Below are 13922 nucleotides of genomic sequence, written 5' to 3' on the forward strand. Positions count from 1 at the left end.
AACACAGTCCTGCTGCATTTTGGTCCTCCTTCACCATCGATAACCGTGACATTATATCTTTATATATGCTACATGTTTATTATATGTTTGTGTTTATATTATATGTTTATATGTTACGTGTTTATATTATATCTTTATATATGCTACATGTTTATGTGTTTATATTATATGTTTATGTTATGTTTTTATTATGTTTATGTTATCTTTATATATGCTACATGTTTTATGCACAACCTATTTTTCACTGTTTCTAAACAGGTTCCAGAGAGAAGAGAGGAAGCTCATATTTCTGCACATTCTAGTTTATAGTTTCAGTATGAATGTGCAATTAACGTGTCACAACGCAGATGAGGAAACTATCCACATACAGGTGCCACAAGTTGAGCCACTCCCCGTGGATACAGTAAGTTTCTACCAACTCGTGTACACACATACCCATAGACCATGCCCACTAAAGTAAATGATTACACTTCCCCTTTTAAACTGAGGTGTGAGAGATGTGCGTCATTTACTTGAGCTGAGGTCGAAGTGAGACACATTCAGTTGAGCAGCAGTCTTAGCTGTGGTCTCCATTGATACTAATATCAGATAAAGAATACTAACAAGACATCATAGAAAGAGAATACCAGACTAGTAATGGCTGCAGTTTCCTTGTCCAGATCTCAGAGAGTGTTCAAGAACTTGTCTCTGATCCTATTGAGTGGATCAGTCTCTCTGCTCCTGTGGATGGCTCTCAGACGCCCGCCGGGCTCAGAAAGGAGTCCTCTCCGCTCTCCAGACCTCCTCCCCTCGGACTACGCTGCCGACCTGCCGACCTGCTCAGCCATCATCCGAGGAGACATGGAGGGTCTGGAGAGTGAGCAGCTCAGCCTCCTGCTGAAGACCATGAAGAAGCAGCAGCTGCTGTCAGAGGAGTTCTACCACAACGTAACTCAGGACTGTCAGAGGTACGTTGCAGACAGAGGGTTCATCACCGTTCCTCTGAGCCAGGAGGAAATGGAGTTCCCCATCGCCTACTCCATGGTCATCCACGAGAAGATTGAGATGTTCGAGAGGCTCCTGCGTGCTTTGTACACTCCGCAGAACGTCTACTGCGTCCACATCGACCAGAAATCATCCGAGGACTTCAGGAGTGCAGTGAGAGCTATTGTTTCCTGCTTACCCAATGTGTTTGTGGCCAGTAAGATAGAGAGCGTGATCTACGCCTCCTGGTCCAGAGTGCAGGCTGACCTGAACTGCATGGAGGACCTGCTAAAGTCACCTGTCCAGTGGAGATACCTTCTCAACACCTGTGGAACCGACTTCCCCATTAAGACCAACGCTGAGATGGTTCTGGCCCTCAAACTGCTGAACGGGAAAAACAGCATGGAGTCAGAGGTCACCAACGGCTACAAGCAAGGCAGATGGCAGTTCCACCACAACGTCACCGACACCGTGGTCAGGACAGAGGTTAAGAAGACCCCTCCACCAATCAACACCCCCATGTTCTCTGGCAACGCCTACTTCGTGGTATCCAGGGCCTTCGTCCGTCACGTGATGGAGAGTCAGGAGGTCCGGGTTCTGCTGGAGTGGGAGAAGGACACCTATAGTCCTGATGAACACCTGTGGGCCACTCTGCAGCGGATGCCCTCTGTCCCAGGCTCCAACCCCCACAACAGTAAGTACCAACAGTCTGATATGAACTCCATGGCCAGGGTAGTGAGGTGGAGCTACCTGGCTGGGGATGTGAGGAGCGGAGCCCCTTACCCACACTGCTCCGGGACCTACAGGAGAGCTGTGTGTGTCTATGGAACTGGAGACCTTCAGTGGCTCCTAAACCAACACCACCTTATTGCTAACAAGTTTGACCCCGAGGTGGATGATGTGGCTATTAGATGTCTGGAGTCATACCTGCGCTTCAAAGCAACACACCGTGTATCATTAAAGACAGTGGAATCTGGGAGTTTCGTACCAAAACTATGAAAGGTTGTAAATACAATAGTGTAGCTGTTTTTAACCCTTAAACTCTATTCTCAACCAGCTAGAGCGTGTTTTATTTCTGATGTTACTGTATATTTCTGATGTTACTGTAAGAGGGTTGTAAATAAAATGTCGTTTTTTTAATTGTTGGGGTTGCCATGTATATTCCAGACATACACCCTCCTGTAGTCTTTATTTAGTACCCCATCTAGTCCAATGACTGGTTTCACTGAACACATCAATTCTATAACAGTTATACCATCGTTATTACAGTTCTACATGTAGTCAACAATGCCGGGCTAGAAAGTTCTATAACACTATATATACATACTGTGTGTATGAGGGCACGACAAAACCTGTGTATATATGACTAGTGTGCCTGGACTCTTTCACGATTTTTAGGGCCTTCCTCTGCACCACTACCTGGTATGGCAACTGCTCGGCCTCCGAGCGCAAGGCGCTACAGAGGGTAGTGAGAACGGCCCAGTACATCACCGGGGCCAAGCTTCCTGCCATCCAGGACCTCTATACCAGGCAGTGTCAGAGGAAGGCCATAAGAATTGTCAAAGACTCCAGCCACCCTAGTCATAGACTGTTCTCTCTGCTACCGCACGTAAAGCGGTACCGGAGCGCCAAGTCTAAAGATGCATCTCAACAGCTTCTACCCCCAAGCCATCAGACTGCTGAACAGCTTCTACCCCCAAACCATCAGACTGCTGAACAGCTTCTACCCCCAAACCATCAGACTGCTGAACAGCTTCTACCCCCAAGCCATCAGACTGCTGAACAGCTTCTACCCCCAAGCCATCAGACTGCTGAACAGCTTCTACCCCCAAGCCATCAGACTGCTGAACAGCTTCTACCCCCAAGCCATCAGACTGCTGAACAGCTTCTACCCCCAAGCCATCAGACTCCTGAACAGCTTCTACCCCCAAGCCATCAGACTGCTGAACAGCTTCTACCCCCAAGCCATCAGACTGCTGAACAGCTTCTACCCCCAAGCCATCAGACTCCTGAACAGCTTCTACCCCCAAGCCATCAGACTGCTGAACAGCTTCTACCCCCAAGCCATCAGACTGCTGAACAGCTTCTACCCCCAAGCCATCAGACTCCTGAACAGCTAATCAAATGGCTACCCAGACTATATGCATTGCCCCTCCCTTCTACGCTGCTGCTACTCTGTTATTAAAGTGACTATATGCAAAGATAACTCTACGTACATATTACCTTGACTAACCGGTTCCCCCTGTATATAGTCTTGCTATTGTTATTTTACGGCTGCTCTTTAATTATGTTATATTTATTTATATTTTTCTTAAAACCGCATTGTTGGTTAAGGGCTTGTAAGTAAGCAAGCATTTCACTGTAAGGTCTACACTTGTTGTATTCGGCGCATGTGACAAATAAAAGCTGATTTATGTATTTTATATATACACACACACATACACTGAACTATAAACAATATAAAGGCAACATGCAACAATTTTAATTATTTTACTGAGGTACAGTTCATAGAAGGAAATCAGTCAATTGAAATCAACTCATTAAACCCTAACCTATGGGTGCCCATCCAATCAGAATGAGTTTTTCCACACAACAGGGCTTTATTACAGACAGAAATGGTCCTCAGCTTTCCAGCAGGTTAAGAAACCTGAGGTGCAGGTCCTGGGCTGGTATGGTTATACGTGGCCGGTTGTTGTGAGGTCTGTTGGACCTACTGCCAAATTCTCTTAATAACACGACATTGGGCTTATTGTAGAGAGAAGAACATTCAGTTTTCTGGCAGCAGCTCTGGTGAACATTCCTGCAGTCTGCATGCCAACTGCACTGCTCCCTCAAAACTTGAGACATCTGTGGTATTGTGTTGTGTGACAAAACTGCATATTTTAGAGTGACATTTTATTGTCCCCAGCTGTTAAATAAGCTTCGTGATATGCCACACCTGTCAGGTGGATGGATGACCTTTTGTTGAGTAGATTTACATATAGACTGAACAGAAATCTGCCATTCAGCGTGCGCCTTTAATCAAAGCGGCTTACAGTCAGAAATGTTGTAACTTACTGGTTTAGAAGCATCTCATCTTCTCTGTGTTTTAATTAAAGCCGCTCTAATGTAAAACAGTATCTTCAGTAACACCAAGTTATTAAGGAAGCGTTTTCCATTTGATTCCTCATTTAAGAGGAGTTTTTTTGTTGTAACCATGACATTTTTACTGTAGAATACCTAGGACATGATTGTAACTAATTTGAGTTAAACATGAAAATAAACCCAGTCTTACCATGTAATGTATTGTTAGTATAGTATATCATGTATTAACAATATGTTTTGTATGCCAACTACTGTCGCAAGTATGTGTGTTCTTCTGTTGTACTTGAAAATCTTTCCTAATGAATAAAAAGACACATTTGGGTTTTGGACATTTACTTTAGAGAAATAATGTACAAGAACGTCCCCTCCAAAAACACTTGTCAAAAACCAACATCCTGATTGACGGTAAGACTAGTATCACATTCCAGCCTCAACCAACATCTCTTTAGGTTCTCTGTTTTCACAACATATACCTTGTCATCGCTACAGACAGAATCTGGTCCTTCCAGACAGACCACAGTAACTTTATCATGTGGGATTCTTTCTAAGACATTAGCAGTAAACTGTTTCCAGGTGATGCAAAACCTGCAGTAAAGCATTTTCCAGGTGCTGTGAAACCTGCTCTATTTAACATCACTCTGTGGGGGGTCATGTGACCTAAAATAAGGATCATATAAAAAAAAACATAAAAATATATTAATCTTTGTCCTTTCTCACCTGTTGAATATAAATATATATTTAAATGTAATGAAGAACAAGCATCAACCCTCAGTAACAGAGTGCCTTAAATACATTGCAGATACAACAGTAACTATGACATCAACATCTCTATGTTTGGCTTGATACATAAAAGGTTACAGATTGACCAGAGACAGCAGGAGGTTACAGAGCACGGTGGAGAGATTGACCAGAGAGAGAGGGTCGTCAACAATGAGAAAGGGAGAGTTAGATGGTTGTAACAATGGGAGAGTTAGATGGTTGTAACAATGGGAGAGTTAGATGGTTGTAACAATGGGAGAGTTAGATGGTTGTAACAATGGGAGAGTTAGATGGTTGTAACAATGGGAAAGGGAGAGTTAGATGGTTGTAACAATGGGAGAGTTAGATGGTTGTAACAATGGGAGAGTTAGATGGTTGTAACAATGGGAGAGTTAGATGGTTGTAACAATGGGAAAGGGAGAGTTAGATGGTTGTAACAATGGGAAAGGGAGAGTTAGATGGTTGTAACAATGGGAGAGTTAGATGGTTGTAACAATGGGAGAGTTAGATGGTTGTAACAATGGGAGAGTTAGATGGTTGTAACAATGAGAAAGGGAGAATTGTCTCAGAAAGGTACTTATCTTCTCCTGCACCTGGGCTAGCTCTCTAAGTCTCTCCAGTTGCAATACACATTATCAACAGTAAAGGCTGATCAGCTGTGGGTCTGAACATTCGTCATCGGTCTGGAGCTGTGCAGAGCAGAAAGAGCAGAGCTAGCAAGCCGTCCAGGTAGTCTTACTCTGTCTCTGGCATGGCTGCCATTTCCACTCTGACGGGTTTCTCCTGGTCGAGCCTGTGGAGAGAGAATAATGGTCAGAGCTCTGGGACTCGAACCAAACCGCTAACTCACCTCCACTATACTAAGAAGTAGAACACCGTGAGGACTGGATCCAAACCACTAACCGACCTCCATTATACAAACAGAACACCGTGAGGACTGGAACCAAACCCCTAACTCACCTCCACTATACTAAGAAGTAGAACACCATGAGGACTGGAACCAAACCCCTAACTCACCTCCACTATACTAAGATGTAGAACACCGTCAGGACTGGAACCAAACCCCTAACTCACCTCCACTATACTAAGATGTAGAACACCATGAGGACTAGAACCAAACCCCTAACTCATCTCCACTATACTAAGATGTAGAACACCGTCAGGACTGGAACCAAACCCCTAACTCACCTCCACTATACTAAGTAGAACACCGTGAGGACTGGAACCAAACCCCTAACTCACCTCCACTACACTAAGATGTAGAACACCATGAGGACTGGAACCAAACCCCTAACTCACCTCCACTATACTAAGATGTAGAACACCATGAGGACTGGAACCAAACCCCTAACTCACCTCCACTATACTAAGATGTAGAACACCATGAGGACTGGAACCAAACCCCTAACTCACCTCCACTATACTAAGATGTAGAACACCATGAGGACTGGAACCAAACCCCTAACTCACCTCCACTATACTAAGATGTAGAACACCATGAGGACTGGAACCAAACCCCTAACTCACCTCCACTATACTAAGTAGAACACCGTCAGGACTGGAACCAAACCCCTAACTCACCTCCACTACACTAAGAATTAGAACACCATGAGGACTGGAACCAAACCCCTAACTCACCTCCACTATACTAAGTAGAACACCGTCAGGACTGGAACCAAACCCCTAACTCACCTCCATTATACTAAGTAGAACACCGTGAGGACTGGAACCAAACCCCTAACTCACCTCCATTATACTAAGTAGAACACCATGAGGACTGGAACCAAACCCCTAACTCACCTCCACTATACTAAGATGTAGAACACCATGAGGACTGGAACCAAACCCCTAACTGACCTCCACTATACTAAGAAGTAGAACACCATGAGGACTGGAACCAAACCCCTAACTCATCTCCACTATACTAAGATGTAGAACACCATGAGGACTGGAACCAAACCCCTAACTCACCTCCACTATACTAAGATGTAGAACACCATGAGGACTGGATACAAACCCTTAACTCACCTCCACTATACTAAGAAGTAGAACACCATGAGGACTGGAACCAAACCCCTAACTCACCTCCACTATACTAAGATGTAGAACACCATGAGGACGGGAACCAAACCCCTAACTCACCTCCATTATACTAAGTAGAACACCGTCAGGACTGGAACCAAACCCCTAACTCACCTCCACTATACTAAGAAGTAGAACACCATGAGGACTGGAACCAAACCACTAACCGACCTCCATTATACAAACAGAACACCGTGAGGACTGGAACCAAACCCCTAACTGACCTCCACTATACTAAGAAGTAGAACACCATGAGGACTGGAACCAAACCCCTAACTCACCTCCACTATACTAAGAAGTAGAACACCATGAGGACTAGAACCAAACCCCTAACTCACCTCCACTATACTAAGATGTAGAACACCATGAGGACTGGAACCAAACCCCTAACTGACCTCCACTATACTAAGGAAGTAGAACACCGTCAGGACTGGAACCAAACCCCTAACTGACCTCCACTATACTAAGATGTAGAACACCATGAGGACTGGAACATAACTATCGTCCACTACCACCATAGAGATAGCTAGAGTGTCTTTGCTAAAGGGCTGACAAAACCCCCCCCCAAAAAACACATTTTTAAACGTGTATTTTTCCATATATATAAAAAATACGTTCAAAAATTTGGTTGAAAGAACAGATGACTTTTTCTTTTTTAGAAACAAAAGCACATTTTTTGTCCATAAAAATAACATCAAATTGATCAGAAATACAGTGTAGACATTGTTCATGTTGTATATGACTATTGTAGCTGGAAACGGCTGATTTTTTATGGAATATCTACAGATGAAGTTGGAAGTTTACATACACCTTAGCCAAATACATTTAAACGCAGTTTTTCACAATTCCTGACATTTAATCCTAGTAAAAATTCCCTGTTTTAGGTCAGTTAGGATCACCACTTTATTTTAAGAATGTGAAATGTCAGAATAATAGTACAGTCGTGGCCAAAAGTTGAGAATGACACAAATATTAATTCACAGTCTGCTGCCTCAGTTTGTATGATTGCAATTTGCATATACTCCAGAATGTTATGAAGAGTGATCAAATGAATTGAAATTAATTGCAAAGTCCCTCTGTGCCATGCAAATGAACCGAATCCCCAAAAAACATTTCCACTGCATTTCAGCCCTACACAAAAGGACCAGCTGACATCATGTCAGTGATTCTCTTGTTAACACAGGTGTGAGTGTTGACGAGGACAAGGCTGGAGATCACTCTGTCATTCTGATTGAGTTCGAATAACAGACTGGAAGCTTCAAAAGGAGGGTGGTGCTTGGAATCATTGTTCTTCCTCTGTCAACCATGGTTACCTGCAAGGAAACACGTGCGGTCATCATTGCTTTGCACAAAAAGGCCTTCACAGGCAAGGATATTGCTGCCAGTAAGATTGCACCTAAATCAACCATTTATCGGATCATCAAGAACTTCAAGGAGAGCGGTTCAATTGTTGTGAAGAAGGCTTCAGGGTGCCCAAGAAAGCCCAGCAAGCGCCAGGACCGTCTCCTAAAGTTGATTCAGCTGCGGGATCGGGGCATCACCAGTACAGAGCTTGCTCAGGAATGGTAGCAGGCAGGTCTGAGTGCATCTGCACGCACAGTGAGGCGAAGACTTTTGGAGGATGGCCTGGTGTCAAGAAGGGCAGCAAAGAAGCCATTTCTTTCCAGGAAAAACATCAGGGACAGACTGATATTCTGCAAAAGGTACAGGGATTGGGCTGCTGAGGACTGGGGTAAAGTCATTTTCTCTGATGAATCCCCTATCCGATTGTTTGGGGCATCTGGAAAAAAGCTTGTCCGGAGAAGACAAGGTGAGCGCTACCATCAGTCCTGTGTCATGCCAACAGTAAAGCATCCTGAGACCATTCATATGTGGGGTTGCTTCTCAGCCAAGGGAGTGGGCTCACTCACAATTTTACCTAAGAACACAGACATGAATAAAGAATGGTACCAACACATCCTCCTCCGAGAGCAACTTCTCCCAACCATCCAGGAACAGTTTGGTGATGAACAATGCCTTTTCCAGCATGATGGAGCACCTTGCCATAAGGCAAAAGTGATAACGAAGTGGCTCGGGGAACAAAACATCAATATTTTGGGTCCATGGCCAGGAAACTCCCCAGACCTTAATCCCATTGAGAACTTGTGGTCAATTACATTTACATTTAAGTCATTTAGCAGACGCTCTTATCCAGAGCGACTTACAAATTGGTGCATTCACCTATAATATCCAGTAGAACAACCACTTTACAATAGTGCATCTAAATCTTTTAAAGGGGGGGGGGGGGGGGGGGGGGGTTTAGAAGGATTACTTTATCCTATCCCAGGTATTCCTTAAAGAGGTGGGGTTTCAGGTGTCTCCGGAAGGTGGTGATTGACTCCGCTGTCCTGGCATCGTGAGGGAGCTTGTTCCACCATTGGGGTGCCAGAGCAGCGAACAGTTTTGACTGGGCTGAGTGGGAACTGTGCTTCCTCAGAGGTAGGGAGGCGAGCAGGCCAGAGGTGGATGAACGCAGTGCCCTTGTTTGGGTGTAGGGCCTGACCAGAGCCTGAAGGTACGGAGGTGCCGTTCCCCTCACAGCTCCGTAGGCAAGCACCATGGTCTTGTAGCGGATGCGAGCTTCAACTGGAAGCCAGTGGAGAGAGCGGAGGAGCGGGGTGACGTGAGAGAACTTGGGAAGGTTGAACACCAGACGGGCTGCGGCGTTCTGGATGAGTTGTAGGGGTTTGATGGCACAGGCAGGGAGCCCAGCCAACAGCGAGTTGCAGTAATCCAGACGGGAGATGACAAGTGCCTGGATTAGGACCTGCGCCGCTTCCTGTGTGAGGCAGGGTCGTACTCTGCGAATGTTGTAGAGCATGAACCTACAGGATCGGGTCACCGCCTTGATGTTAGTGGAGAATTCTCAATTGGTGGGTGGACAAACAAAACCCCACAAATTCTGACAAACTCCAAGCATTGATTATGCAAGAGTGGGCTGCCATCAGTCAGGATGAGGCCCAGAAGTTAATTGACAGCATGCCAGGGTGGATTGCAGAGGTATTGAAAAAGAAGGGTCAACACTACAAATATTAACTCTTTGCATCAACTTCATTTAATTGTCAATAAAAGCCTTTGATACTTATGAAATGCATGAAATTATACTTCGGTATTCCATAGTAACATCTGACAAAAATATCTAAAGACACTGAAGCAGCAAACTTTGTGGAAATTAATATTGTGTCATGCTCAAAACTTTTGGTCACGACTGTAGAGAGAATGATTTATTTCAGCTTTTATTTCTTTCATCACATTCCCAGTGGGTCAGAATTTTACATACACTCAATTAGTATTTGGTAGCATTGCCTTCAAATTGTTTATCTTGGGTCATACATTTCAGATTGCCTTCCATAAGCTTCCCACAATAAATTAGGTACATTTTGGCCCATTCCTCCTGACAGAGCTGGTGTAACTGAGTCAGGTTTGTAGGCCCCCTTGCTCGCACACGCTATTTCAGTTCTGCCCACAAATTTCCTATAGGATTGATGTCAGGGCTTTGTGGTGACCTCTCCAATACTTTGACTTTGTTGTCCTTCAGCCATTTTACCACAACTTTGGAAGTATGCTTGGGGTCATTGTCCATTTGGATGACCCATTTGCGACCAAGCTTTAACTTCCTGACTGATGACTTGAGATGTTGCTTCAATATACCCACATAATTTTCCTTCCTCATGATGCCATCTATTTTGTGAAGTGCACTAGTCCCTTCTGCAGCAAAGCACCCCCACAACATGATGCTGCCACCCCCGTGCTTCACAGTTGGGATGGTGTTCTTCGGCTTGCAAGCCTCCCCCTTTTTCCTCCAAACTTAACGATTGTCATTATGGCCAAACAGTTCTATTTTTGTTTCATCAAACTTGAGGACATTTCTCCAAAAAGTACGATCTTTGTCCCCATGTGCAGTTGCAAACCGTAGTCTGGCTTTTTTATGGTGGTTTTGGAGCAGTGGCTTCTTCCTTGCAGGGGGGCCTTTCAAGTTATGTTGATATAGGACTCGTTTTTACTGAGGATATAGATACATTTGTGCCTGTTTCCACCAGCATCTTCAACTGGTCCTTTGCTGTTGTTCTGGGATTGATTTGCATGTCTCGCACCAAAGTACGTTCATCTCTAGGAGACAGAACGCCTCTCCTTCCTGAGCGGTACGATGGCTGCGTGGTCCCATTGTGTTTATACTTGCGTACTATCGTTTGTACAGATGACCGTTGTACCTTCAGGCATTTGGAAATTGCTCCCAAGGATTAACCAGACTTGTGGAGGTCTACAATGTTTTTTCTGAGGTCTTGGCTGATTTCCCCATGATGTCAAGCAAAGAGGCACTGAGTTTGAAGGTAGGCCTTGAAATACATCCACAGGTACACCTCGAATTGACTCAAATGATGTCAATTAGCCTATCAGAAGCTTCTAAAGCCATGCCATCATTTTCAGGAATTTTCCAAGCTGTTTAAAGGCACAGTCAATTTAATGTAATGTAAACTTCTTACCACTGGAATTGTGATAGATTATTTCACTTATAATTCACTGTCTGCAAACAATTGTTGTAAAAATTACTTGTGTTATGCACAAAGTAGATGTCCTAACCAACTTGCCAAAACCATAGTTTGTTAACAGGAAATTTGTAGAGTGGTTGAAAAACTAGTTTTAATGACTCCAACCAAAATGTGTGTCAACTTCCAACTTCAACTGTACATAGGCGTACAGAGGCCCATTATCAGCAACCATCACTCCTGTGTTCCAATGGCACGTTGTGTTAGTTAATCCAAGTTTATCATTTAAAAAAAGGCTAATTGATCATTAGAAAACCCTTTTGCAATTATGTTAGTACAGCTGAACTGTCTTGCTCATTAAGAAGCAATAAAACTGGCCTTCTTTAGACTAGTTGAGTATCTGGAGCATCAGCATGTGGGTTCGATTACAGGCTCAAAATGTCCAGAAACAAAGATCTTTCTTCTGAAACTCGTCAGTCTAGACCTTCTCTTTAATGCAGTCTGGTATAGAAATATACTACACAGACCTACTCTTTAAAGCAGTCTGGTATAGAGATATACTACACAGACCTACTATTTAACCTGTTGGGGCTAGGGGGCAGTATTTGCACGGCCGGATAAAAAACGTACCCGATTTAAACTGGTTACTACTCTTGCCCAGGAACAGATTTGGATAGAAAACACTCAGTTTCTAAAACTGTTGAATGGTGTCTGTGAGTATAACAGAACTCATATGGCAGGCCAAAACCTGAGAAGATTCCATACAGGAAGTGCCCTGTCTGACAATTTCTTGTCCTTCTGTTGCCTCTCTATCGAAAATACAGCATCTCTGCTGTAACGTGACATTTTCTAAGGCTTCCATTGGCTCTCAGAAGGCGCCAGAAAGTGGAATGACGTCTCTCCAGTCTCTGGGCGAAAAAAAGCAGGAGTTTTTGTGAGTGGTCAGGCAGGGAACACTGACACTGCAGTGCGCGTCCACGAGAGGACTCCATGTTTTTCTTTCAGTCTATGAATGAATATAACGTCGCCCGGTTGGAATATTATCGCTATTTTACGAGAAAAATCGCATAAAAATTGATTTTAACCTCTCTGGGGTATGTGGGACGATTTCGTCCCACCTACGTAACAGCTACTGAAATTCCAGTGGCGCGATTTTTGAATCGTTAGAAATACTATTACTTCAATTTCTCAAACATATGACTATTTTACAGCTATTTAAAGACAAGAATCTCGTTAATCTAACCCCACTGTCCGATTTCAAAAAGGCTTTACAACGAAAGCAAAACATTAGATTATGTCAGCAGAGTGCCCAGCCAGAAAAAATCAGACAGCCATTTTTCAAGCTAGCATATAATGTCACACAAACCCAAACCACAGCTAAATGCAGCACTAACCTTTGATGATCTTCATCAGATGACACACCTAGGACATTGTGTTATACAATACATGCATGTCTGTTCAATCAAGTTCATATTTATATCAAAAAACAGCTTTTTGCATTAGCATGTGACGTTCAGAAAACGCATAACCCCCGGCAAACTTCCGTTGAATTTACTAACAATTTGCTAAATTACTCACGATAAACGTTCACAAAAAGCATAACAATTATTTTAAGAATTATAGATACATTACTCCTCTATGCACTCGATATGTCCGATTTTAAAATTGCTTTTCGGATGAAGCACATTTTGCAATAATCTAAGTACATAGCCCGGCATTACAGGGCTAGCTATTTAGATACCCACCCAGGTCAGCATCCACCAAAATCACATTTCCTATAAGAAAAATGTTCTTACCTTGCTTGTTCTTCATCAGAATACACTGCCAGGACTTCTACTTCAATAACAAATGTTGGTTTGGTCCCAAATAATCCATCGTTATATCCAAACAGCGACGTTTTGTTCGTGAGTTCTAGAATGCTTCTTCACGGTCTCGCGCATGGCGCATTGGCGTGTCAAAAATGTCTAAATATTCCATTACCGTACTTCGAAGCATGTCAACCGCTGTTTAAAACCAATTTTTATGCCATTTATGTCGTAGAGAAGTGATAATATTCCGACCGGGAGTATGCATTGAGCCTAAACAGCCGAATAAAATTTCTCCTCGGGAGCGACTCATGCACGCGCATCATTCAAAGGTCCTCTGAGCATCCACTTACAAAAGGCGATAATCTGTTTCAACCTGAGGCTCCCTCGTAAACCTTCAGTTATTTCGCGGGCTCTGAGAGCCTATTGGAGCCCTGGGAATTGTCACGTTACAGCTAAGATCCTTACTTTTCAATAAAAAGATGCAAGACGCACGACTCCTTGTCAGACAGGGTACTTCCTGCTTGAAACCTTGTCAGGTTTTTGCCTGCCATAGGAGTTCTGTTATACTCACAGACACCATTCAAACAGTTTTAGAAAATTCAGAGTGTTTTCTATCCAAACCTGAACAATAATATGCATATTCTAGCTTCTGAGTTGGTGTAGGAGGCAGTTAAAAATGGGAACATATTTTTTCCAAAAT

General features: G+C 43.6%; 2 protein-coding genes across 3 annotated transcripts in view; one reads left to right on the plus strand and one right to left on the minus strand.

Moving 5' to 3' along the window:
• The first annotated feature begins 467 nt into the window (after positions 1-467).
• LOC115193003 (beta-1,3-galactosyl-O-glycosyl-glycoprotein beta-1,6-N-acetylglucosaminyltransferase 3-like) lies at positions 468-2103 on the plus strand. Its single transcript, XM_029752005.1, has one exon. It carries the CDS (start codon positions 637-639, stop codon positions 1960-1962), a length of 1326 nt encoding a protein of 441 aa, XP_029607865.1. The 5' UTR covers positions 468-636; the 3' UTR covers positions 1963-2103.
• A 2260-nt stretch (positions 2104-4363) lies between these two features.
• bnip2 (BCL2 interacting protein 2) overlaps positions 4364-13922 on the minus strand; it is a 53773-nt gene continuing 44214 nt past the window's right edge. For both annotated transcript variants that reach the window (XM_029752004.1, XM_029752003.1), the window contains exon 11: positions 4364-5599. In XM_029752004.1, the coding sequence (XP_029607864.1) occupies positions 5542-5599 (58 nt within the window). In that variant the 3' untranslated portion in view covers positions 4364-5541. The remainder of the gene's footprint in view (positions 5600-13922) is intronic.

This window comes from Salmo trutta, chromosome 4, assembly GCF_901001165.1.
Source record: "Salmo trutta chromosome 4, fSalTru1.1, whole genome shotgun sequence".
Lineage (NCBI taxonomy): Eukaryota > Metazoa > Chordata > Actinopteri > Salmoniformes > Salmonidae > Salmo > Salmo trutta.